The 26,832-nt window shown below is 49.5% G+C and overlaps 1 protein-coding gene across 2 annotated transcripts; it reads left to right on the plus strand.

Moving 5' to 3' along the window:
• Snta1 (syntrophin alpha 1) lies at nt 1-26,151 on the plus strand. Of its 2 annotated transcripts, none has more exons than XM_047542185.1 (8): nt 1-450; nt 3,844-4,029; nt 18,046-18,250; nt 20,685-20,892; nt 21,005-21,135; nt 23,341-23,537; nt 25,241-25,428; nt 25,526-26,151. In XM_047542185.1, exons 1-8 carry the CDS (start codon nt 141-143, stop codon nt 25,616-25,618), a joined length of 1,518 nt encoding a protein of 505 aa, XP_047398141.1. In that variant the 5' UTR covers nt 1-140; the 3' UTR covers nt 25,619-26,151. The 2 variants fall into 2 exon arrangements, with proteins under 2 accessions (XP_047398141.1, XP_047398142.1); XM_047542186.1 differs by having other exon boundaries at nt 25,348-25,428.
• The last annotated feature ends 681 nt before the right edge of the window (nt 26,152-26,832 follow it).

Consider the following 26,832-nt stretch of genomic DNA (forward strand, 5'->3'; position numbering starts at 1 on the left):
CTCCGCCTCCAGCAGCCCGGGGTAGGGTGGCGGCTGGCCCAGCCGGGCCCCCGCTGCCCTCTGCCCTGGGCGCTCGGTCGGAGCCGGCCGGGCGCGGCGGGACAGGGCGAGCGCGGAGGCCGGGGGGCTCGGAGGCGAAGATGGCGTCAGGCAGGCGTGCCCCGCGCACCGGGCTGCTGGAACTGCGCGCCGGAGCGGGCTCGGGGGCCGGAGGCGAGCGGTGGCAGCGGGTACTGCTCAGTCTGGCGGAGGACGCCCTGACCGTGAGCCCCGCCGACGGCGAGCCCGGCCCCGAGCCCGGCGCTCCACGGGAGCCGGAGCCCGCGCAGCTCAACGGCGCCACCGAGCCGGGCGCTGCGCCCCCGCAGCTGCCCGAAGCGCTGCTGCTCCAGCGGCGCCGCGTGACGGTGCGCAAGGCCGACGCCGGCGGGTTGGGCATCAGCATCAAAGGTGGGCGCGGGGCACTGAGGGCACCGGCCGTAGTGTCTGTGGGGCCGCCGAGGGCGCAGGGGTCGCGGGGACTGGCAGCGCACGGAGAACTCGGAGTTGGAGGCCTTCTGACTGGGGCTAAGGGGAGTCGCTCGGAGCACCAAGGTCGGAGGGGGTCTCAGGGTGCCACGCACGTAAGGCACAGTTGCGGAGGAGATTGCAGGCGAACCAAGGACACATGGGTAGGGACTGTGTGTGGAGCCATAGAAATCAGAAAGGAGCAAGCTAGGGTGGGCATCAAGGACAAGAGGGGCCCCAGGAAAGCAGATAGGGGAGAAAGAGGATTGAGGCCTGGGGGGAAGTCCCTGAGGCAGGGAGGGGAAGTCCCAGAGAGAGAACCAAGGAGGTGCAAGGCGTGGAGTCTGGGGAGCACCAGAATAGAAGATGTAGGTGCAGGCACAGGTTGGGGTTGGACAGCGACAGAAGAGGACCTAGGTGTTTGAGGTCCCAGGAAGGTTCTGTACCTGGGTAGGGAGCTGTGACAACTAGGTCTGAGACTCCTGACCTGACCACTCCACTTATACAGGTTGCCATTCCTCCTGGAGAGCTCTCAGCCGCTAAGACTGAGAGCCTTCTTTAAGGTCCACCAGAATGTGCCTGAGTCCAGGGTTGCTGTGTGAACTTGGACAAGTAACTTCCCATCTCTGAATCTTAGTTTCCTCAACTGTGTAATGAGAATGATGGTAGTATTGTGATGTTCCTATAAGAATGGGGCCAGCACATATTAAGCACTTGGTTTATTATTGCTGTTAGAGGAGAGGAGAATGGAGGCCAGGAGAAGACTTCCAAAAACAACTAACCACCGTGCCTAAAATCCCTTCACATCCCCAGTTGCTGGGTTCACCATTCTTACCCTCTGCCAGTCAGAATTCCAGCTCCAGTTCCAGCAGGGCGTTAGCCCTTTTGTCACCTTGAATGTGCACTGTTCCCTCCCAGGCTGCCTTCCTGCTGGCTGTGTTCACTGGGGCTTCCAAACCCTTTGGCCTGGGTGAGTGGGTGGGGATGATGGTGAATGAATGCTACCACTATGTGCTGAGTGCCCGTGACAGTACACTTGGCTCATTATCTACTTCATCCTGGCAACAAGTGACGAAAGGTAGTGGACATAATCTCCATTTTGCAGGAGAAGAAACCAGGACTCAGAAAAGTAAAATGATTTTCAGAGGATCCACTGTCAGTGAGGGGCAGAACTGGGATTTGAACCTTAATTATCAGAGCACACTTTTCCCGGAGAGCACCCTTGGGAGTTGGTTCTTTCCGGTGGGAGGACACATCCCTAGGCTGCTAAACATAAGGGATAATGGTAGAAATGGGGAAATCAGGTGGTGGGCAGCAGTCTCACCCCAAACTTTAGGATGGGATAAGGCAACAGATCTGTCCCAAAGTTGTACAGTGTGTCAGAGCAGGAAAGAAGCTTTTATAGTGTTTCATTTTGCATGTGGGCAAACTGACTCTCAGTGGAACAGGGTCTTTCCAAGGGCACACACAGTTACTACCTAGCTCTGTATTTCCAGGTGGGTGTGAGGATGCTTTTAGGAGGCTTTCAGGAGAAATGCCAGCTCTATCCAATTCCTTGTGGATGGAGACTGGGCTCCTGTCACCATGGTAATCTACCCTTTGGGGTCCAGCTGAATCCATGAAGCAGCCATGAAGGATCATAACTTCAAACTAGACTGAAGTCCCTAGTTTTATCTCCTTTTGTTTTCTTCCTTCATCCCTCCGTTTCTTCCTTTTCTTGTGCTGGGCTTCATGCATGCTAGGCAAGTGCTCTACCACTGAGCTACATCCCTGCCCAAATTCTTAGGGTTAGGTAGGGGAGGGCAGATATGAATAGAAGTCCCTTCCACTCATAGGCCTCAAGCTATGCAGTGCCTTGAGCAAACTCTAGGGCCTGTGTGGGGATCATGAGAGGTGTTCCAGTCCTAGCTCTGCCACCAACTTGTGTGACCTTGGAACAATGACCATCTGCTCTTAGTGACTAGTTTCTGATCTTTAGTACTCTTAGGATAGGTCAGGAGTGGGAAATTTCAGGGCCTGACTTGCAGTCTACCTTGGGTTAAGAGTATGTTTTGGGGCTGGGGAGATAGCTCAGTCGGCAGAGTGCTTGCCTTGTAAGCACAAGGCCCTGGGTTCGATCCCCAGCACCCCCCCCCAAAAAAAAACTAAACATAAGAGTATGATTCTGGAGCCAGGAGACTTAGTGGGTTTTGCCACTTATTACCTGGGTGACCTTGGGCAAGTGGCTTGTCTCCACACTGCCTTTAGATGGGGTGTTGTGAAGATGGGGTGAGACGACAGGGAAAGCATTTAGCACATTGCTTGGACTTGATATATGTAATTAGGTTGAACTAATGTGAACAGATATCTGTTATTTTTATTTTTTATTTTTTTGGTGATCGTGGGACTTGAACACAGGACCTCAAGCATACTAGGCAAGCACTCTACCACTGAGCTACATCCTAGACCTTTTTTGTTTTCCAGTTTGAGATGGGATTTCACTAAGTTGCCAAGGCCGGCCTTGAACATGTGATGCTCCTGCCTCAATCTCCCCAGTAGGTGGGATTACAGGCACGCACCACATGCCTGGCTGTTCTTACTGTTTCTTGTTTTAAAAAGCCATTTAAGAGTTTAGCAATAAAGCAATTCAGTAAAATGTATTAAGAGTTGTTTGCATCAGAGATGCAATTAGATAGGCTTTGAAATCCCTAGAATCCTAGACCTTGGTTTCCGGTCCTGAATCTTGGATTGCAAAACTTTATGATTGCTGAGGCGGTTTTTAGGACCATAGCAATCGCTGACGTCTATCTTAATTCCAGATCGGAGGGTATCAGTGGGTTTCCACCTTGTAGGAAAATTGATTAAAATCCAAAATATTTAACTTAAGAAAAAACTATTGAAGTTACTCCAACACTGGTGAACATGCAAAACATTGAACCAAAAGATCCAGAGACCAAATTACGTGGCATTATGAATTTATAAAATATGTATTATTAATATTATTATTACCCCCAAACTTTTAAGACTCTTTTGAGATTCTCTTTACTCTCTCACCTTCCCTTTCCCAGCACTCTGCTGGGCACCGAGGGAGCCCTTAAAGAAGTAATTTTACCTTTCCAGTGACTTGGGAGGCTAAGGCAGGAGGATCGCCAAGTTCAAAGCCAGCATCAGCAACTTAGCAACTCGGTGAGACCCTGTCTCTAAATAATATATAAAAAAGCTGGGGATGTGGCTCAGTGGTTAAGTGCTCCTGGGTTTAATCCCTGATACCCAAAAAAATGAAGTAATTTTGCCTTGGTGTGACTCCTGGGTATTGGAGTGTCTGCTCACTTTCTTCCTCCTTCTGTGCCTGCGCAGGAGGCCGAGAGAACAAGATGCCTATTCTCATTTCCAAGATCTTTAAGGGACTGGCAGCTGACCAGACAGAGGCCCTTTTTGTGGGGGATGCTATCCTGTCTGTGAATGGTGAAGACTTGTCCTCTGCCACCCATGATGAGGCGGTGCAGGCCCTCAAGAAGACTGGCAAGGAGGTGGTGCTGGAGGGTAAGCACTGGGGTCCAGAGCCCAGTGGCTGGGCAGCCTCAGCCTGGCTAGAGGGATGGGAGGTAGGCAGGGGTGAAAAGAGAGATAGAACTTGGAAACCTGCCTGGAGCCAGTGTGGACTGGTGGAGGGAGAGGCGGCTCAGAGCTAAGCAGAGCTGGTTTGCAGCTCCTTTGGCCCGCTCACTAGCAGTGTGACCTTGGGCAAGTCACTTTATTTCCTTGAACCTTAGTTTCCTCATCTGTAAAATGGGTATAGAGCTCTTTGCCTTTCTGGGTTGTTGTGTAGAACAAAAGGTACAAGGTGGGATGTACAACCCAGTGAGGGAGAGGATTGGGGACTGGAGAAGGGACAGTTGAGATTCTTTCCAGCGGGCCTACAGAGCTTTGAACTCCTGGTTCTTCTAGCACACAGAGGCCCTAAATTCCTGAAACCCATCCTTCTCTGGGAGAGAACTTGGCCACTAGGTAACAAGACCTCAAATCCTTCCTGCAAGGATCAGCAATGAGTTTGCTGGGGGGAACCTTGGTGGGGTGGCATTCTCCACTATCCCTGTGTGGTCTTGCATGAGACTCTTGCCTTCTCTGGGCCTTGGTTTCCCTGTTGGTTGTGATGGGCCTCCTGCTTGGTTGCCCCTATCTGCCTTTGCCATCTCTGTCAGGAGCTTTCTGCTTTGCTCAGCCCTTTCCTCAGACTCCACTCTGCCAGCTCTGGAAGCCCATGGGGGCCTGAGGAATGTGTCTTGGCTCATTGCCCAGAATAGGCCCAGGGAGGTGGCAAGGGCTGAGGGAGAATGCCAGGCCCAGCAAAGCTGCTAGACTCAGTTCCAGGCCCAAATCCGGCTAGATTGCCTTGGTTTCCCCAAGGGGGTCTCCAAGAGGCCAACAAGGAAACAGGCTGTGGGCCTCTGGGTGATCCTTGGTTCACTCATGACCTTAATTCCCAGTTTTGTTTGGTTTTTATATTTGGGAGTATCTATAAATGCTACTGTTGCATTTTCTTTTCATACTTAAAGAGGGCTGACTCTAGAGTGTTAGACTCTAAAAACTTAAGTGTATCAATCATTGTATATATCTGAACCCAGGGCCTTGTGCATGCTAGGCAAGCATGCTGCTTCTGAGCTACATGTCCAGCCTCCATCAATCACCTTTTAATAGCTAAGTCAAATAACACCATCATACATAAATGATCTGAATGTAAGAGACTTTCCCCCCCAGATGCCTTATTACTTTGATATTTATAGCCAGCAGTGCAGTTTAAAACAATTGACATTCATTGAAATGTCAAATTTTAGTTGACTTGAAACCTTTTTTAGGTTTCTGCTATTTGAAAATTTAGTCTACAGACGGTAAAATTTCTACTATAGTTACATTTTCCCCATCTTCCTGTCTTCTTTCTTTTTTTCCTGTTGGGGATTGAACCCAGGGCCTAGCACATACTAGGTAAGCCCTCTACCACAGAGCTACATCCAAAACCCTTTTTACTTTTTATTTTGAGACAGGGTCTCACAAAGTTCCCCAGGGTGGTCTTGAATTTGTGATCCTCCTGCCTCAGCTTCCTGAGTGGCTGGGATTACAGATGTGTGCTGCCATGCCTGGCCTAAAGCCATATTTCTAATCCACACTGAAGTCCCTTCACCCCTCTCATCTTGAGGGTGAGAACTGTATTGTAGGGTACTTAGCTTGAATGTTTGACATTTGAAGCATCTTCTGATTTTAGGAGCTAACACCCAGACCTTTCCTGTAACTCATGTATCCATTTCTTCCTTACTAAGTCAGGAGACATTCGTAGATACACTGCATGCCTCCTAGGTAGAACACTGGGGTCAGAGGTGTAACCAGACCCAGGCTTTTGGGGAAGACAAAAGGTAAACATGGTTTCCTCCCTGCAAACTGAAAATCAGTTCCTATGATACTGTCTGCTCTGTGGTGCACCTCCGTTTAGTCTTGGGTAAGACTCCTGCCTTCGTGGGGCATCCATTTCCCTCTGGTTAAGATTAGACTAGATCAGAGGAGATATCTTTCATTTAAAGTGTCAGCTCCATAGGTTGTTTACTGAGAGTCCCATATTTGGGAGGACCAGGAGGCCTTGTCTGGGCTCAGCAGAAAGGATCTGGAGTTGATTAGCAATGTCTACCCCTGATGCAGTAGGGAAGAGGGGTCAACAGTGTGCCATTCTAGCACTCAGTCTCTAACTTTTATGTTCTGAGATTTTTCAAAGGGTAAGATCTTTTCGTGGTAAACTCTTCCCTAGACCTACATAAGGAGGAGGAGATGATGATTTTATTGTTGGTTTTTCTTGACTTTTTCTTAGTTGAATTCTCTTTTGACCTAACTTCCTGGCTCAGCAGATAGAAGAAATTCCACCTAAGGCAGTACTAGGAGCTGGTGGGTGGGGCGTGTTGGGTGAGGAACTGACCCAAGTGACTCTGAATTGGGCCAGCCACGGTGGTGCATGCCTATGTGTCACGACCAGCGGGCAAACTCTGGGGTCGGGTCAGGGGCGAAGGGGGATTGGGAAATAAAGATTCACAGACACAGATCTTGAAGATTAAGTTGGGATCAGGTGGAGCCTGCTCTCTGATGGAGATGCAGGTCTAAAGAGTTATGCCGGAAATCTTTATTTATATATGTCTCATTATCAGGTTAAAGACTGGCAACTATTATTCTTTGTATTCAGGAAAGTTACAGCAACTAGGAGATCCTCTGTAGCTTTTCTGTAGTTGCAACCCACAGTTGCAAAGTACAATGTCAGGAGCTTTGTGTAGCTCTCAAGAAAGTCCATTGTTAAAAGTTACTATAAGGCGGGCAGGAATTGGAGAAGCAGAGCTGGTGAAACACTGCGGTTGTCTAGCATAAGAATTCCTTCCTTCCTGGGAGCTGTGTGCCTGAGATCAAGGTCAGAGCTGATAGGACTCTTGCACAGAGCCTCCTCATGCAGGGCATTGCCACAGCAGCTAGGCATCCTGTGCCCTTACACAGAAACATTCCCAGGCACTGGGCATACCACAGCCATGAGGGCATCAGAGACCCCTGCTCTCAGTCACTGCTCTCCTATCCTCCGTCACCGCACTCAACACCTATGATCCCAGGTGGGAGGCTGAGGCAGGAGGATCCCAAGTTCAAAGCCAGCCTCAGCAACTTAGTGAGGTCCTGAGCAACTTGGTGAGACCCTGTCTCAAAATAAAATATAAAATGGGCTGGGGATGTGGCTCAGTGCTTAAGCACACCTGAGTTCAATCCCTGGTTTAAAAAAAAAAAATCTCTGAAATGCAGGAGCAATTTGCGAAACTGGGAGGACAGGGACAGGAGAATCTTGGATTGTACCAGGTCCTCGAGACTTCGGGGAGTTTGTAGAGAAGGTCAGGGTTGGCAGTTGCCCTAATCTAGAACCAGGGTTCCTGGGAGCCTCTCTGGGCCTAGGTTTCCTCTGCAGCGCAATCACTGGCCACATTGTTCAGAATTTCTTCACTTTCAGACTATTCCTGAGGCCACCTCCAAGGAGCCGTGGAAGAATGGTCTGTACTTTGGATGTGAACTTGGCAAGCCAGCTTGGGCAGATTTCCTGGGGCCTGGGGCTTGGTAGGTCCAGAATCCCTGGAGAATGTCCTGGATGAACTAGTGTCAGCAACATACTCCAGGTGCCAGCCGAGCCCTCTTTCCTTGCGTTGGGGTTCAGCTATACTTCAGCAGTCCCAGCCTGCCTCCTTGAACTTTTCCGCTGCCAGGTCAGAGATTTGCATGAATGTTCAGAGCCCGTTCTCAGCCACAGGGATGTGTTTGTGATAGGAGTCTGGGTGCAAGCTGGCAGCCAGCACGCCTCTGTCTGCTGCTTAGAGGCCCATTGTGTGTGCAGAGGCAGAGCTAGCTCCTGCCAGGCCAGCAGGGCCCTGGAAGACCAAGCCTGGGGGAAGGGGGAGATGTCTATGAGGAAAATGCGCTTGCTTCCCTCTTCCCTCCTCCAGTGCGCCTGGACACTGACAGTAACAGCAGCAGCCTGTTAGACGTTAAGAGATAATACTAAAGGGCAGGGGCTGGGGTTGTGGCTCAGTGATATAGCATTCGCCTAGTATGTGTGAGGCACTGGGTTCAATTCTCAGTACTGCATATAAATAAGTAAAATAAAGGTCCATTGACAACTAAAAATTAAAAAAAAAAAAAGATAATACTAAAGGGCAATAAAAGCTAACTTAATCCTTTGTGCAAAGGAGGAGAAGTACATCCTACACAGAAATCAGGCTTTTAAAAGACATGAGCCTTGAATAAATGTATGTGATAAAAGTCTGTAGAGCTGGGTGTGGTGGGGCCTATAATCCCAGCAACTGGGGAGACTGAGGCAGGAGGATGGTGAGTTCCAAGCCAGCCTCAGCAATTTAGCGAGGCCCTAAGCAATTCAATGAGACCCTGTCTCTAAATAAAATATAAAAAAGGGCTGGGGATGTGGTTTAGTGGTTAAGCATCCCTGGGTTCAACCCCTGGTACTAAAAAAAAAAAAGGACTGTAGAGTAATAGGAATTGCTTTCACCCCCATTTCAGAGATAAGGTTTTCTTTCTTTCTTTGGTCCTGGGGATGGAACCCATGGGTGCTCTACCTCTGAGCTACATCCCCAGGCCTTTTTTATTTTTTATTTTGAGACAAAGTCTCTCTGAGTTGCTGAGGCTAACCTTGAACTTGATATCCTCCTGCCCTAGCCTCCTGAATCATTGGGAGTACAGGCATGTGCCACCACTTTTTCTGAAAATTACTTATTCTGAACAAAGCTTGGAAACCTCATCTGTGCCAGATGTGGTGACACATGCTTTTGATCCCAGCACTCAGGAGGTTGAGGCAGGAGGACTGCAATTTTCAGGCCAGTCAGAACACTTAGACCCTGTTTCAAAATAAAAAATTAAAATGGCTGGGGCTGTAGCTCAGTGGAGGAGCACCCTAGCGTTCAGTCCCTCGTCTCCCCACCCCCACCACGCACACACACAAGAGTAACTTTCTTTGAGTCTGATCACTTGGCAGACTGGGAATTTGAACTGCAGTCTGTCTGGTTGCAAAGGTCCCTGTTGCCTCCAGCTTGCATAATGCTTGCCTGGCATGGTTGTCTGAAAAATCAAATGATGTGTATAAGGTGGCAAGGCCAATGCTGGTTGTAGGTACTCCATTGTGAATTTGTTACTCATAGGGACCAGACAATGCATTTCAAGGGCTTAGTTCATGGTAAACATTTAATAAACGGCTGTTGATGGGTGGGTACATCATCATTATTATTGTTTTTCCCTGGGTTTTTCTATGGTGGGCCACTTGTAGGTGAGGCAGGTGCTCCACTACTAAGCCACATCTCCAGCCTGGAAGCTCACTGAGGGCAGCAACCATGTGTAGTTGTCTCTGAACCCCCAGGCCTGGCGCTGGGCCCAGCACGGCTTAGATCTTCCTGAGTGGGGAGTCATTGGCAAGGTGGTCTCTGGCCCTTTCTACTTTCCCTTTAACCTTTCCAGTTGGAGTTCCCTTTCCTAAATGTTTAAGAAGGGCCTCAAGGCTCACACTGAATTTGATTGACTCCTGAGCTTTTCTGTTATGAGTCTTCAGAACTCGGAGGCCAGCACCCTGTCTGTCCCTTCTCTGGGAGATGGACGCTGCCAGGTGTCCTGCCCACGGTTTGGCTCCATGCCTTACTGCCACCAAAAGTGAGATGCAGCTAATTTGGGGTCATCCTGGGTAGCTGAGCCAAGTATGCTGTGCCCCTGAGGTGCCTGAGGGACTCCTGCCCCAGTAAGGCATGAATGGAGCCCCATCTAGGTCTCCAGGGGCTGCAAAGACCTGTGGCTCTGACCATTGTTCTCAAGGAAACATTTATTTGGCTGCACACACACATAACTTTGGACCACGTGATTCCCCACAGTCAAAACTTGGGCTAATCCAGCCTTGGCCTGATCCCCAGACCTCAATTAAAATGCCTGTGGGCCTCTGGAGGTAGGCTCTGACCCCATTAGCTGTGTGACCCTGGCTGTGGTAGTGGTGGAGAAAGTAACAATGATAATAATCAGGATAATGGTATCTACTATTTATTAAGCACCTACAGTGTGCAGGACATTGTGCCAAGTGTCCTCGTATAATATTTCATTGACTCCTCCATGCCACCCCCATGTTCTTTATCCCGTTAAACAGATGAGAACCCTTAAACTCAAAGAGGTGGTGTCTTGCCCAAGGTTACACAGTGGCAGAGAGAGAATTTCAACTTGGATCTCTCAGAAACCAACCTCCATGGTCTTAACGACTCTTACTGCACTAAAAGTCATGTTACCCCCACTAAGGCTGGGTTTATCCATCCATTAAACAAGGCTATCAACTCATTTCTTTGAATTGGTGAAATTAGGTGACGCTGTGTTTGAGAAAGTTGAACTTGGTACTTGGTATGTAGTGAGCACTCAATTAGTTCTCTTTTTTCCCTTTTCTGATATCCTAGAACTCTGAATCTAGGCTCCTGATTTGATAAGGGTCTTTTTAAAAATTTTCTTCTTTACCAGGGATTGAACTCAGGGGCACTCCCTAGCCCTATTTTGTATTTTAATTAGAGACAGGGTCTTACCAAGTTGCTTAGTGCTTCACTTTTGCTGAGACTGGCTTTGAACTTGTGATCCTCCTGCCTCAGCCACCCGAGTCACTGGGCCGTGCCCGATTCTAGGACTTTTAATATTTATTCATTTAGTAAGTTTCTTCACTTCCCTGCATTTTCTCCCTCCCTTCCTCCCTCCCATGCACTTGGCATTGAACCCAGGGCCTTGCCCATGCTAGGCAAGCCCTCTACTACTGAACTACACCCACCCCCAGCTCCCTTATCTAGGAAATTTCTTATCCACTGAGTACCTGGTGTACGTATAGAAGCTAAGTATATCCTGGAGAGAAAGAGTTGAGGTTCCTGTGCTCATGGGTTAGAGAGAGAGGCCCTGAACCAGTAAACAAATGGATTGATCATGTAATTTCAAGCAGAAGTAAATAAGTGACCACCCACTGAACAGACCAGGAACAGCTTGAGCTTGGCAGTTAGGTTTCTCTGCAGCCAAGACTTGAAGCCAGGACATTCAGTCACAGACGTTTATTGAGCATTGGGATAAGTTCTGGGGATACCGTGTTGAGCCAAGCAGATGTGTCTGCTTCTCTCAGCAGCACATGTGCCATCCCATGCCCCTTAATTATACTGGACCAGGTGAATGGTCCTGCCCTGTCTCTGTTCTTTGGGTTTCTAATGGAATCTCTTCCTGGCCCCTAGGGCCAGAACTGGGTCCTGGCTTCTTTCCTTGGCAAAGCTGGATGTCTCTTGAGTATTTGGGCCTCTGTTTGCTCTGCCCCCAGTTCCCTAAGGAGGAAGGAAGGAATTGTCCGTGTGAGCTTTACCAGGCTCCTGGGCCAAGGGCTTGGCTGGGGAGAGTGTGGACACTGGGTGGGCCTGTCTCTGTGCCCTTAGCTCTTAAGGCTGAAGGCTGTGGGCAGCCCCGCCCTGCCTGGTCAAATGACTCAGGCAGAAGTCAGAGTCGGGAGGAGGCTTCAGAGCTGGGCTATTTATGGTCACAAGCTGGGGGCCCCAGGATCCCACCCCCACTCTGGGTGAGGCCACTTGGCTTGTGAAATCCAAGCCCCGTTTCTGGCACCAGCAGTCTGGTGTGCTGTCCATTTATAGCATGTTCCTGAGAGGAAGGAGAAGGAGGGCCCAGTTCTGGTATGACCGGGTGAGCAGGGACTCTAGCGGTTTCTCTGGCTTCGAAATTGACAAATGTTCATTTGCTGAGCACGTAGCATATGAGATCCCTGCTGATTTCTGGGGACACCAAAATAAGTCACATGAGGTCCCTGCCCTCACAGTACTCCTGCAGGGTGGGGGACACGAACCCCACATAATCGTCAGAGGGGAGCGAGGTCTAGGGACCTGCAGGGGTGGGATGGATCCAGAGTGAGCCCCTGGGAGAGCTGGGCTTGGGCCTCCTGAGCTGTGACGCTTCCTTCTGCTCAGTGAACCAACCCCAGTGGGAACTGCATTTTCAAAGCTGTGGCAGTTTGGAAACTTAGAGCTTCTGAGAGCTGAGAGTAGGTAGTCTGATTGGGTTAGAGGGTGAGATGAAGGAGGTGGCAGATGGTAAAACCAGAGAGGTAGCCAGGACCCATGTCCTAGAGGGCTTGAAGTTGGGTAAAGGGTGTAGGGGAGGAGGGTGGACTCTTGGCAAGGAGGTGCAACATTTGCACCCCCTGGAACTGTAGTAGTCAGGATGGTTTGTGTGTGTGTGTGTGTGTGAGACTGGAAATGGAACCCAGATCTTATAGGCTACCACTGAGCTCCAGCCCCAACCCAGGATGCTTTTTTTGTGGGGGGAGTAACCAGGGATTGAACTCAGGGGCACTCGACCACTGAGCCACTTCCCCAGCCCTATTTTGTATTTTATTTAGAGACAGGGTCTGAATTGCTCAGTCCCTTGCTTTTGCTGAGGCTGACTTTGAACTCACGATCCTCCTGCCTTAGGCTTCCCAGCCGCTGGGATTACAGACGTGTGCCGCCCTTGCCTGGCTCCCGGGATGCTTTTTGTTTTTTTGGTACTGGGAATTGAACCTAGGGGTATTTTACCACTGATCTAGTCCCCAGACCTGCCCCCCACTTTCTTTGGACACAGCATCTCATGAAGTTACTTAGGGCCTCGCTAAATTCCTGAGGCTGGCCTTGAACTTGTGATCCTCCTGCCTCAGCTTCCTGAGTTCCTGGGATTACAGGCATGTGCCACTCTGCGTGGTCCTGGATGCTTTGGAGTGCAAGTCATCGGAACCCAATTCAAGGAGCTTTTTTTTTTTTTTTGCGGTACTGGGGTCAAGGAGCTTTTTTTTCCCTCTCTTTTTAAAAAATTTAATTGAGCGTGTACATATATATGGGGTACAGTGTGATATTTCAATTCATGTATAAAATGTGTAATGATCGAATCAAGATAATTAGCATATCCATCACCTCAAAAATTTATTATTTCTTTGTGTTGGGAAGGTTCAAAGTCCTCTCTTTTATCTGTGTTGAAATTATGATAAATTATTGATGACTGTAGTCACGCTGCTGTGCTATAGGACATTTGAATTTCTTCCTATCCAACTATGATTTTGTACCTGTTAATCAAACTCTCTCTATCCCCTCAAAGAAATGTAAGGATTGGGGGCTGGGAATATAGCTCAGTTGGCAGAGTATTTGCCTCCCATGCACAAGGCCTTGGGTTCAATCCCCGGCACCACAAAAAAATAAAATAAAATAAAATAAAATAAAATAAAATAAAATAAGGAATGTAAGCACTGAATAAAATGTGTTAAAAAGTGTTATCTTCTAGAACATCTTGAAGCAGCATGGATGGGGTAGATTAATTTAGGGGCTCAGGGTGTCTTTAAGACCAAGGTCTGCCCATCTTTCTGCTTCATCATCCTTCAGGTGTGGACCCCAACCTGTAGGTGATGGTTGGTTACCTTTATTCAGGACAGGGTTCTCTCCCAGCAGCTTGGAAAGGCTAGAAAAAAGAAAAGGAAGAGAGTGTTTTCCCTTGCATTTCATTGGCCAGAATTGTATCATCTGTCCCTTTCCAACCAATCACAAGCAAGAGGGTTAGAATGCGCATGATTAATTTTGACCAATCAAGATTCTCTCCTTACCTAGAGCGGGAAGCTGAGCCTGCAGAGGTCAGGATTCTGTTACAACCCAAGGGGGAAGTGAGAAGGTGGTTTCTGGCTGTCAGGTAGGATGTGATGTGTCCCTCCGCCCTAGCCCTTTGAGACATAATCTAATAGTTTTCAGGTAAATCACCGCCTCAATGATGAGTTATTTTTATTATTTTTTTAATACTGGGGATTGAACCCAGCAGTGCTTAACCACTGGGACACATCCCTAGACCTTATTTTTTATTTTGAGACAGGGTCTCCCTGAGTTGTTTAGTGCCTCAGAAAGTTGCTGAGGCTGGCTTTGAACTTGCAATCCATTGCCTCAGCCTCCCGAGTTGCTGGGATTATAGCAACTCACCATGTCCAGCAGATGTGAGTCATTCTTAGTTCTGGTTCCCAAACTTCAGACTGGGATTAGTTCTCAAAACAAAACAAAACAAAACAAACCATAAACAAACAAACAAACAGATAAACCCTGCCCTTGCTTTCAACATCACCTCTCTCCCTGCCTCACAAAGCTTGCAAGGTCCCTCTCCTTTACCTCTGCCTTGAATCTTATCTGGACCACAGTGGTGTCTCCTATGACAGAAATAGCTTCTCATCTGGTTTTTCCAGGAAACCGGGCCAAGAACTGCCTCCTAACCCCCATCCTGGACTGTCCACTCACAGGCAGGACACGCAGAGCTTAATTGTGAGACTTTGATAGCTAAGGAGCAGATGGCCATGGCCTGGGTGTGGTCAAGAGGGGGGCTGCCCAAGGTTGGTAGGTATCAGGCTCTCCCCGGGGATCAGCAGAGGGCACACACGGCAGAGGAAGGCAGACCAGGGCTTAGGCAAGTCTTTTAACCATCTTGATCTACATACTGCCTTCTAGGAGCTCATTTTAGACATGGGGAGACTATTCCTCATTGGAATTGAGAAGAACACAGATTGCCGGGCAAGTGTCATAGACACTGTTGAAACTATTTCCTCATCTTCCTCACTAATAGAAATGTGATTTTGTTGGGTAGAAATAAGCATAGCCTGAGCTGAATTGTGTTTGGCCTAGGTCATGACTCTCCCCTTTTGTTGATTGGGTCAGTAGTAGACACACAGTCCAGTTCTGAGCAGTGAGATATAAGGAAACGTCTGTTGGCTGCTTCATGGAAATTTCTAACTGTCTGATAAGAGGGAAGTGTGAGGAGATGACACTTTTTCACAATCCGTCTCCTCTATTCCTGATTTGGATTTTGTCACATAAAGAATGATTGGCTTGAGCTGTGGTCATGAGAAAAAGGGCCAAGGGTAGGCAAAGGGTGAAGGGGCCTGCCCAGAGTCCAGTGTCAACAGCCCCTGAAGCAATCCTGAGCTCTCTTCCTCAAGATTCCTTTCTTTCTTTTTTCCCCCTGGTACTGGGGCTTGAACTTGGGGATGCTTTACCACTGAGCTACACCCCCAGCACTTTTTATTATTAATTTTGAGACAGGGTTCTGCAATTTGCTGAAACTGGCCTTGAACTTGCCATTCTCCTGCCTCAGCCTCCTGAGTAGCCAGGTGTCCACCACCATGTCTGGTCTTCTTCAAGATTTCTTTTTGATTTTTTCTTTCTTTCTTTTTTTGATACTGGGGATTGAACCCAAGGGTGCTTTGCCACTGAGCTATATCTGAAGCCCTTTTTTTATTTGTATGTTTTTTTGGTACTGGGGATTGAACCTGGGGACATTTAACCATTGAGTTCTATCTATCTCAAGACCTTTTATTTATTTATTTATTTATTTATTTTTAATTTATTTTTATTGTAAACAAATGGGATACATGTTGATTCTCTGTCTGCACATGGAGTAAAGGCATACCATTTGTGTAATCATACATTTACATAGGGTAATGTTGTTTGATTCATTCTGTTATTTTTTCCCCCTACCCTCCCACCCCTCCCACCTCTCTTTTCCCTCTATACAGTCCCTCCTTCCTCCATTCTTACGACCTTTTATTTTTTTATTTTTTAATTTGAAATAGCATCTTGATAAGTTGTTGAGAATATCACCGAGTTGCTGAGGCTGGCCTTGAACTTGGAATCTTCCTGCCTCAGCCTCCTGAGTTGCTGGGATTATAGGCTGAATTTATAGCATCAGCAGTCAGTTTCTGACTGTATTCTGTAGATCTCTAAGCCAAAGGACTTTTTCTTTTCCACGATTTTTACTGGTGTCTTATAGTTGTACATAATGATGGGATTTGTTGTTACATGTTTGTAGATGCATACAATATAACAATGTAATTTGGCCAATATCACTCCCTAGCACTTCTCCCCTCTTTTCTTCTTTTTTGTTTTTGGTACTGGGTATTGAACCCAGGGGCACTTAACCATTGAGCCACATTCCCAGCCCCTTCCCCACCTTTTTAAATTTTGGGACAGGATCTTACTAAGTTACTTAGGGCTGTCCCCATGGGAGAAGGTACTTGCCCCGAGTGCAGTCAAGCTACCAGTATAGACTTCTTCCAGTCTCAATCCAGATGGTTAGTTTGGCTCTGATGTTCACCTCTGGTTTTGCTAACATGGCCAGAAGGGCCAGGATCACATGTCAGAATAGGACTTTATGGGTCAGTTGGACAGAGAAACAGGTCTGAGCAGATATTCTAGAACTGTTCTGTCCAACGTGGTTGCCATTAGCTCTGTGTGATTATTTGAATTTAATTTTTTCCAATTCCCATTTATTTTGACTTGTGAGGCAATATCATTTTTTTTTTTTTCCCTTTTGGTGCTAAGGAATTGAACCAAGGGGTGCTTAACCACTGAGCAACACCCCCAACCCTTTTATTTTTATTTTCATTTTTATTTTGAGACAGGGCCTGACTGAGTTGCTGAGACTGACTTTGAACTTTCCATCCTCCTGCCTCAGCCTCCAGAGCTGCTGGGATTACAGGCACATGCCACCATGCCTGGCCTTATCATAGGACTATCTTATTCAACTTTTTCCCCCCATAGTACTGGGGATCAATCCCAGGAGCAGTCTACCACTGAGTCGCATCCCTAACCCTTTTTATTTTTTACTTTGGGACAGGGTCTTGCTAAGTTGCTTAGGGCCTTGCTAAGTTGCTTAGGCTGGCCTCAAACTTGTGATCCTCCTGCCTCAGCCTCCTGAGTTTCTGGGTCAACTCCTCCTCTTTGCAGATGCAAAGGATGAAGAAATAGAAGAAAGCCATAGGACAATGGCAGAGCAGTCACATGTCCTGACTCCCATCTTAGGCTCATCCCTGTCTTGCCACAGCTGTTGTCTGTTTTCCTTAAGTAGTCGTCCCAAAGGTCCAAATCCATTTGGGCATGTTGACACACGTCTGTAATCCCAGTAACACAGGAGGCTGAGACAGGAGGATTGCAAGTTTGAGGTAAGCCTCAGCAAATTAACAAGAACCTATTTAAAAATAAAAAGGACTGGGGATGTTGCTCAAGGTAAAGTGCTGGGTTCAGTCCCCAGGACTAAAAATAAAGAACAAACCACAGTCTGAACCCTTCCACTTTCATGCTTAGAACTTAGTCACTTGGCCATCCCTCGCTGCAATGGAGGCTGGGCAGTATAGTCTTTCTTATAGGGAGCCAGGTAGCCATGAACCAGGGGAAGGTGAATGAATGTCTATGGGCTGGCATCCAGTACTTTCTGCCCTGCTGCCCTGCTGCAGGCTTTAGCTTAGAACAAGATAGTGATATGGGATATAATTTAAGTGTTTTTTTTTCAGTCCTGTGGAGTAAACCCAGGGTCTTGCTATGCAAGACTGAGCTACGTGCCCAGCCTTTTTAAATTTAAAAATTTTATTTTTTTTACTCTACTAGAATTTGAACCCAGGGGCACTTTACCACTGAGCCACATCCCCAGCCCTTTTTGTTTTTTATTTTGAGACAGGGTCTCACTAAGTTACTGGACTGGCCTTGAATTTATGACCCTCTGCCTCTGCCTTCCAAGTTGCTGAGACTACAAGCATGCACCACTGTACCTGGCAGAAATCACACTCTTTTTCTGTGGCACTGGTGTTTGAAACCAGGGTGCTCTGCTTCTGAGCTACGAGTCCAGCCCTTTTTATTTTATTTTGAGATAGGGTCTTGGTAAGTTACCCAGACTGTTTTTTTTTTTTTTTTTTTTTTTTTGCAGTGCTGGGGATCGAACCCAGGGCCCTGTGCTTGTAAGGCAGGCACTTTACCAACTGAGCTATCTCCCCAGCCCCCCAGACTGGCTTTGAACTTGTGATCCTCTTGCCTCAGCCTCTCGAGTGTCTGGGATTGTAGTTGTGTCCACTGTGCCCTGACTTAACCTTTTAATTAGCTAGAGACACTTGTGGGCTGCTTGGGGGCCCATGTCACAGTGGTAACTGCTGACCTCTCTCCTGACCAGTCAAGTACATGAAGGAGGTCTCACCATATTTCAAGAACTCTGCCGGCGGGACCTCGGTTGGCTGGGACTCACCCCCTGCCTCACCCCTTCAGCGACAGCCTTCCTCCCCTGGTCCCCAACCCCGGAACCTCAGTGAGGTCAAACACGTGTCCTTGAAGATGGCATATGTTTCAAGAAGGTGCACCCCCAGTGACCCGGAGCCCAGGTAAGGCTGGGGTGAGGCGGTGTTAGGTGGTGAGATCCAAGGAAAGCTTCCTGTGTGTCATATTAGTGGTAGACACAGTGCTGGCACGTAGTAGCTGCTGAGGAAACAGGCCGAGTGGACGCACGAGTGGAGTTGTGGACAGTAGCGTGCTTGGTTTCTCACTTCTTCCTCTGGGCGGTTCACCTCCGAGGAGGACCGGGGAGGAGCTGGGGAGGAGCCCTGGGTTCTCGTCCTGGTTCTCCATGACCGTGTCCTTTTCCTCACTGACCTTCGCACTCCACTGTGAAATGACCTCGTTGGGCTCAGGGGTCCCCTCCAGTATCTGCCACATGGTGGAGGGTCTGAGACGCAGCGTTCTGGTCAGGGCCCCGGAAGGTTACCATCCCTCCCACCTGAGCATCCTTTAGCTGTTCATTAATGAGGTTGGGCCTGGCTAGCATTTACCGAGTGCGTGCTGTTTACTCAGCACTGTGTCTGGTGGTTCCCACGCACGAATCCATCTGACTCTCACAGCAGCCTTCGAGCAAAGTCCTCTTGTTCACCCCATTTTATGATGAGGACTGAGCAGAAAGGGTGGCACTATTATTATTATTATTATTATTATTATTATTATTATTATTATTTGGAACCAGGGATTGAATGCAGGGGCGCTTAACCACGGAGCCACATCCCCAGCCCTCTTTATTTTTTATTTTGAAACAGCGTCCTATTAAGTTGCTTAGGGCCTCACTTAGTTTCTGAGGCTGGCTTTGATCTTGGGATCCTCCTGACTCAGGCTCTGGAGCCTCTGGGATTACAGGTGTTTGCCTCCACGCCCAACTTTCTGCTATTTTTATTATGAATTTTCTTTGTGGAGATAGGATGGTGGCCATACCCAAGTATCTTGTCTAATTCCAAACAAGAAGGAGACAGAAGACTTCTGGAATTCTGGCTGTCGATTGAAGCATAACAGACCATCCCAGCTGGGATGCACGCCTGTAATCTCCATGACTGGGGAGGCTGAGGCAGGAAGATCACAAGTTCAAAGCCAGCCTCAGCAACTTGAGGAAGCCTTCAGCCACTTAGCAAGACCCTGTCTCAAAATAAAACATAAAAAGTGTTGGGAATGTGGCTCAGTGTTAAGTACCCCGAGTTCCATCCCTGGTGCCAAAAACAAACAAAAAAACCCCCAAAACAACCATCCTAAATTAGTACCTTAAAAAAATAACAATTTATTATTTCTTCCAGTTCAGCAATCTGCTGGTGCAGGCTGCCATTTCTTCTGTCCCCTCTGCTGCCTGCTGTGACTGGAAGTTCAAGATATCTGTCACGCCCACTGGTTTCCTGGGCTGGGATGGTTTACAGCTAGGGACTGGCTGAACATTTCTCTTTTTATCTGACCTTTCTACACAGTTATCTTGTGCTTCCTCGTAGTACGGTGGGTCTTAGGATGGCCAGACTTCTTATATAGTGGCTTGGAAATGCCAGAAGGTCCCTTCTGCCATATTTTATTTGTTGACTTGAGTCACAAAGTCTGGGAGGGGAGTCACAAACCTCAGCTTTTACTGGGAGTAGTGGACTGTGTGTTCAGGGAGGGGAGGACTTGGCGGAGTCCATCTTTGGGGACTGACCTCCACCCCTAGTAAAGATTTGCCTTTCATTTAGAATGGTCACCCTCTCCAGAGACTTCTAGGTGTGTCTTGTTGGTCAACTGGGCCGCGTGGTCAGCCCTAGCTACAAGGGAGGCTGGGAATGCAAGCATTTGGCTTTCTCCACCTGAAGCAGATGAAGGCAGAGGTGAAGGGGGCAGAATGGAGGTAGTAAACCATCCTCCAGCTCTTCCCCACCCTCTCCAGCGTCTGCCCCACGCTGTCTATTCAGAAATGCCAGAAGGGCGTGACTCTGATGCCCCACACACCATACCTGAAAACGCCCTCCACACCGCACCTGTTGCTACCTCCCTCTACACTGGCCTGCGTGGCCCTTCGTCTTCTCCTTTATCCCGACTCCATTTCCCAAGCTCCTCATTTTGTAGGTCAACTTGGCCTCTCAAGCTGCTTCAGTACTTTTCCCCTTACAAATAAGCAAACTACTTTGGTTCCATGCAAACAGGAGGACCCGGGAGCTGGTCCAGCAAGAGAATCTTCCTTAGAAACCAGGAGAAAAGAGCATGATAAATACTCAGAGTAAAAACTTTGGCCCCTAGAACACATGAGTCTGTGTGTATTTGTGTATTTATGCATACGCATGTGTGTATGTCAGAGTCCCTTGTCCCTAGACCCCAACAACTGGAGCTGGGGCCCCAGCAGTGAGTGTTGCTACTGATTCTCTCATGAACGTTCCCTATGGCTGCTTCTGGTTTGGTGGTGGGTGGGGTTTCTTAGGCCAGACTTCAGGGTTAGACAGCTGCAGCCCAGTGACAGGCCCCTTCCCTCTGCCCCATTTGTGCCCGCAGGTATCTGGAGATCTGTGCAGCAGATGGCCAAGATGCTCTCTTCTTGAGGGCCAAGGATGAGGCTGGGGCACGGTCGTGGGCAGGTGCCATCCAAGCCCAGGTCAATGCTCTGATGCCCTGGGTCAAGGATGAGCTGCAGGCACTGCTGGCAGCCACAGGCACGGCTGGGAGCCAGGACATCAAGCAGATTGGCTGGCTGACTGAACAGGTATCTGCAGGTCCCTGGTCTAGCTCTCGCTTTGCCGTTGGCCTGTTCCCAATACCCCTCTTCCACCGCACTCTCCCTCTGACCTCTCTCCTTCCCTCCCCTCCCTCTGCAGCTGCCCAGTGGGGGCATGGCCCCCACCCTGGCCCTGCTGACCGAAAAGGAACTGCTTCTCTACTCTAGTCTCCCTCAGACCCGTGAGGCCCTGAGCCGGCCAGCCCGGACCGCCCCGCTCATTGCCACCAGGTATCAATGGGCAGGTCTCACCCAGAGCATGGGGACAGATGCTCTCGATGGGTCCAGAAGCTATGCATTCCTGCCCTGTTCTTCCCTGAGTTATTCCCTACGTGATCTGAAGCAAGTCTCTGCCTTGTCTGGGTCTCGGTTTCCTCATCTGTGAAATGGGGGCTTGGAACAGAAAGATGTGACGTCCCATTAGTCACTCATTCATTGACACTTACACCCTGTGCTGCATGTTTCAGAGGACTCAGAGCTTATCCCAACAGACCCTGTCCTCAGGGAGAACCCAGCCTGGTCCAGGAGACAGACCCAGGAGCTGACGTTACCATGCAGGGTTGTAGGAGCCACTTAACTCTGCCTGGCCTGGTGGGGGAAGGCTTCAGGGAGGAGGGGACATCTGAGCTGGACCTGATGAATGAGGTGGTCATTCAGGAAAGGATGGAAGAGCATCTCATGCAGAGAGAGCGTCATGGTCACAGGTGCTGGGCATCAAGGGCTATGGCATGTTGGTGGAGCTAGGAGTGCAGCACGGCCAGCTACGGAGTCCATGCAGGGATGCACTGGAGAGACGGGCGCTGCCAGGGCCGTCGTGCAGGCCTCTGCTGTCTGCTTGAGGATGCTGGCTTGCTTTTAAGACTCGTGGCAGGGCCGAAGGGGTTAAGCCAGGGAGTCAGGTGACTGGGGTTGTGTTTTTAAAAAACTCCAGTGGCTGCCATTTGGGAAACACACTGGAAAGGGCAGGATGGAGGCTGGCAGCCCCTGCCTCGGGCAGGAGAGCTGTGGCTGGGGGAGTGAGGTGGGCGGAGGCAGCAGATGGGGACGAGAGGCAGAGAGGCAGCGGAAACCACGCCATGGGAAAACTCCCAGCCTGGCGCTTCCCAGGAGTAGGAGGAGTAGGAGGGTTGCAGTCTGTGGGGAGCGGGGTGCCGGCCCAGGTGGGAGTGCAAAGGGAGGAGGCCGGAGTGAGGTGCTGAGTCAGGTCCCAAGTGTGCGGGGGACAGATTCGAAACTTGGGTGGGAAGGTTGGGGACTCGTAAGTGCGTGGCTCATGGCTGCAAAGTGGGAGACTGTGTGTCAGAATGGACCCTGAGGAGAAATTGGAGCTTCAGGAGAGAGAGTGGACAGAATGAGGAGCAGAGGGGACTGTGGGCCAGAACTCTGAGGTCTGCTGATCAGAGAGGAGCAGTGAGCTGCCCAAGGCCACACAGCAAGCTGCTCCTCTCCCTGGGCTGGTCCTGGGCTGGTTCTGGTCTATGTGTCAGGAGCTTGCTGGTTACTGGGGATAAGTAGTGCCTGCTTCATCAAGTGACTTATTAATTAAGGTGACTTATTAATTGTTTGTGGAGCACCTGCTATGTGTTGGCATGGTTTGAGTTACCGGAATGGTGATAGACAAAGCAGACAAACCTAGTGGACATGTTAGTGAAGAAGCCAAGAGCCAATGAAAACAACTAAAAATAAAAATCATGATTTCTGGTATCATGAGGAAAAGTAAGGCTAGTGAGTGAGAAGGGTGCAGTTTTAGACGGGGTGGGTTCTTTAGCCTTTTCACTGCTGTTCCGAAAGACCTGACAAGAACAAATTTAGAGGTCTAAAAGTTTATTTGGTGCTCAGAGTTTCAGAGGTCTCAGTCCGTGATGGCCGACTCCATTGCTGTGGGCCAGGACATGGTGGAAGGGTGCAGCAGAGGAAAGCAGCTCTGGACATTGCACCAGGAAGCAGAGAAAGAGAGAGAGAGGACAAAATATGTTCCCCAAAGGCATGCCCCCAGGGACCCACCTCCTCCAGCCACAGCGACCTGCCTTCCTACCACCCAGCGAGCCCCTGTCAGATGCACTGATTAGGTTAAGGCTCTCATAACCCAATCATTTCCCCTCTCACACACGAGCTTTTGGGGGGCAGCTCATATCTAAACCCTAATGGTGGGCTTCTCAGAGGAGGCGACGTTTGAGCAAAGATCCGAAGGAAAGGATGAGCCGCGGAGATAATCAGGGAAAGGTGTTTCACCAAAGGGAACGGCAAGGTAGTGTGCTTGGCGGGTGTGAGGTCACATCGCCTGGCTGGAGCTGGCAGCCAGGGGAGGGGGTGTCTCCTGCCGAGTCCCCAGCAGTGGTGAGGGGTCACAGGTCACAGACCACTGCCCCCTTGCCCACAGCTCTTCTCTCCAGGCCCCTTCAAGGCCTCATGCTCGGCTTCTGCCCTCCACCGCAGGCTGGTGCACTCGGGGCCGTCCAAGGGCTCCGTGCCCTACGATGCAGAGCTGTCCTTTGCCCTGCGCACGGGCACGCGCCACGGTGTGGATACTCACCTGTTCAGCGTGGAGTCCCCTCAGGAGCTGGCTGCCTGGACCCGACAGCTGGTGGATGGCTGTCACCGGGCTGCTGAGGGTGTGCAAGAGGTGTCTACAGGTGCGCTGGGTGGATCTGGGAGTGCCTGTCTTGTCCCCAGAGGCATTTGGTCTCCCTCTTCTTCCTCCTCCTCCTCCTCATTCCTTTTTTAATTTTTTAATTTTTTTGCGGTACCAGGGATTGAATCCAGGGGTGCTCTACCACTGAGCCACATGCCCAGCCCTTTTTATCTTTTGAGACAGGGTCTCACTAAGTTGCCCAGGCTGGCCTTGAACTTGCAGCCCTCCTGCCTCAGCCTCTCGAGTAGCTGAGGTCGCAGGTGTGTGACAGTGCCGCTGGCTCAAGCTCCTTCTTTAGGGTGTTTAGAAGGGGGTGAGTAAGCGGGGTGTGGCTTCTCCCAGGGCCCTCTCTTTTGGATATGTAGATTCCCTGGTAGATAGTGAGACTCTTCCCTGGGGTCTTTCATGCCCTGTCCTTGTGCTTCTGCTGGTCAGGATGTGAAAGTTGGCACTTGGGATAGGGCTCCACATAAAATACCAGAGACCCAGTTAAATTTGAATTTCAGATAAACAACCAATTCTTTTTTTCTGGTGGTTATTCATTTATTTATTATTTTGGTACCAGGGATTGAACCCAGAGGCACTTAACCACCGAACCACATCTTCAGCCCTTTTTATTTTTATTTTTTAATTTTGAGATAGGGTCTTGCTTGGGGCCTCACTAAGTTTCTGAGGCTGGCTTTGAATCCGCCTACCTCAGCCTCCCAAGTTACTGGGATTACAGGCATGTGCCACCATGCCGAGCAAATAGTACATACTTATATTAAAATTTTTTTAAAAAAAATATTTTTTCTTAGTTGTAGGTAGACCCAATACCTTTATTTTATTTATTTATTTTTGTGTGGTGCTGAGGATTGAACCTAGGGCCTCACACATGCTAGGTGAGTGCTTTACCACTGAGCCACAATCCCAGCCCAGTTACATACTTAAAAAAAAAAAAAAAATCTAAGTATGTATAAATTTTCCACTGTTTCTCTGAAATTAATTTTTTTTTTTTTGTTCTGGGGCTTAAACCCAAGTGTGCTTTACTGCTAAGCCACATCTTCAGCCCTTTTTATTTTTTATTTTGGGACAGGGTCTTCCTAAATTGCTGAGGCTGGCCTTGAACTTGGAATCCTCCTGCCTTAGCCTCCTGAGTAGCTGGGATTACAGGCATACACCACCATGCCCACCTGCAATTTAATTTTGGGGTGAGGGGTACCGGGGATTGAACTCAGGTGTACTTGACCACTGAGCCACATCCCCAGCCCCTTTTCATATTTTATTTGGAGACATGGTCTCACTGAGTTGCTTAGTGCCTCGCTTTTGCTGAAATTGGCTTTGAACTCACGATCCTCCTGCCTCAGCCTCCCCAGCTGCTGGGATTACAGGCTGAAATTTAAATTAAACTAGAAAATTCTATAGATCTCTGGGGCCGTGCTTAGTAGGCTTGCTGATGTCCTTTTGGGGAACAAGCCTCCTGTCTGTGGTAGATTTCAAGCTCCCTGCTTTCTACACATGGTGCTGCTAGAAGAGGGACTGTCTTTCTGTTTTAGGATGGTGGCGACTGTGCAGGGAAGGTGTACAGGTGTCATGACAGATAGTGAGCCTCCCAGCCCTGGGGGTATTCAAGCCCCTCTTTGTGGAGCTGCCAGTGGGGTTGGAGGTGGGTCATCTGGTCTCTGAGGTGCCAGCTGTGCCTGTGCCCACATGCCTTCCCTGCAGCCTGCACGTGGCATGGCCGTCCCTGCAGCCTCTCTGTGCACATTGACAAGGGCTTCACGCTGTGGGCTGCCGAGCCAGGTGCAGCCCGAGCTGTGTTGCTCCGACAGCCTTTCGAGAAGCTGCAGATGTCCTCAGATGATGGCGCCAGCCTCCTTTTCCTGGACTTCGGGGGTGCTGAAGGCGAGATCGTAAGTGGAGGGTCACCTCTGTACTGGGGGGGTTGGTGGTGCTGCAGGAGACCTGACCGGACAGGGCTGCTGATGCTGCTCTCCCTCCACCCTGCAGCAGCTGGACCTGCACTCCTGCCCCAAAACCATGGTCTTCATCATCCACTCCTTCCTCTCAGCCAAAGTCACCCGCCTGGGGCTCTTGGCCTAGAGGTCACCAGACGCACCAGCCCTGAAGAGGGGGTGTCTGCCCCGTGGCCTGGCCCGGCCCTCTGCTGACTGCCTGCTCGCTGCTGGGCCGAGGGAAAGGAGTGGAGAAGAACAGGGCCTTAGAGACCCAGCCTGAGAGGGAGGCGGGTTGGGTCTCAGGGACCAGGACCCAGACCCAGGACACAGTGGATCCTGCCTGCGATGGGGTAGCCTTCCTGCTGCCCTCCTCCACCAGTGCCTTTTGCAGAGAGATATTTTGTGTACACAGAAGCCATTCCGAGCCTGGGGCCCGCCCCTGTGGGGATCCCGACCCCAGCCAACACCTGAGCTGCCAGGCCTCCTGAGGCCCCTAAGCCACCCCTGTGGCCCCATCTGAAGGTGGAGTTCCCTGGTCAGCAGCAAGAGAAAGAAGAGGAGCCTTTCCGGTCACTTTCCCTTCAGCCCCACCGCCCAGGGGCTCTGGTTTTTCTCTTCGCGCCGCCCCTTCTCCTTACGCCTGGACAATAAACAGCCGGTGAGCACATGGGCAGTCTGGCTCAGTGTCTGTGTGTCTTGGCTTTTGGGTCCTGTGGTGGTTGCTGCAGTTCCAACATGAACCAGACCAAGGATTGGGACCTCTCTCCCTGGAGAAGAGCAGACCTTTAACCTTAGGGCCCAAAAGAGAGTGTGTTGTTTATGTGACCATTTACCCTGACATTTAGTGGTTTAAAACAACAATATTTATCATTTCTTAGGTCCTGTGGGTCAGCAGTTTAAGAGGGGCTAACGTGGGTTGTGTGTGACGCAGGAGGCTGCAGTCTCTGGGGTGGGGGGCCGTTTCCTACATTGCTCACATATGTGGATGTTGGTAGGTGGTCTCAGTTCCCGAGCACAGAGGTCCAACCATACAACCACCTGAGTGGTCTCACGACATGTCAGGTGACTTCCCCCAAAGTGAGCGACACAGAAAAGAGAGCAAGGAGGAAGCCACAGAGCCTCTTATGACCCACTCTTGGATGTCATGTAGTTCCTGCTTTGTTCTATTCATTAGAAGTGCGTCCCCAAGCCCAGTGCAGAGTCAAGGAGAGGGTAAGTAGGCACCACCATTTTTTTTTAAACTGGGGATTGAACCCAGGACTGCTTTACCATTGAGCCACCTCTCCAGCCTTCTTCTTCTTCTTCTTCTTCTTCTTTTTTTTTTTTTTTTTGAGACAGGTTCTCACTAATTTGCATAGG

This window comes from Sciurus carolinensis, chromosome 2 (genome assembly GCF_902686445.1).
Source record: "Sciurus carolinensis chromosome 2, mSciCar1.2, whole genome shotgun sequence".
Taxonomy (NCBI): Eukaryota; Metazoa; Chordata; class Mammalia; order Rodentia; family Sciuridae; genus Sciurus; species Sciurus carolinensis.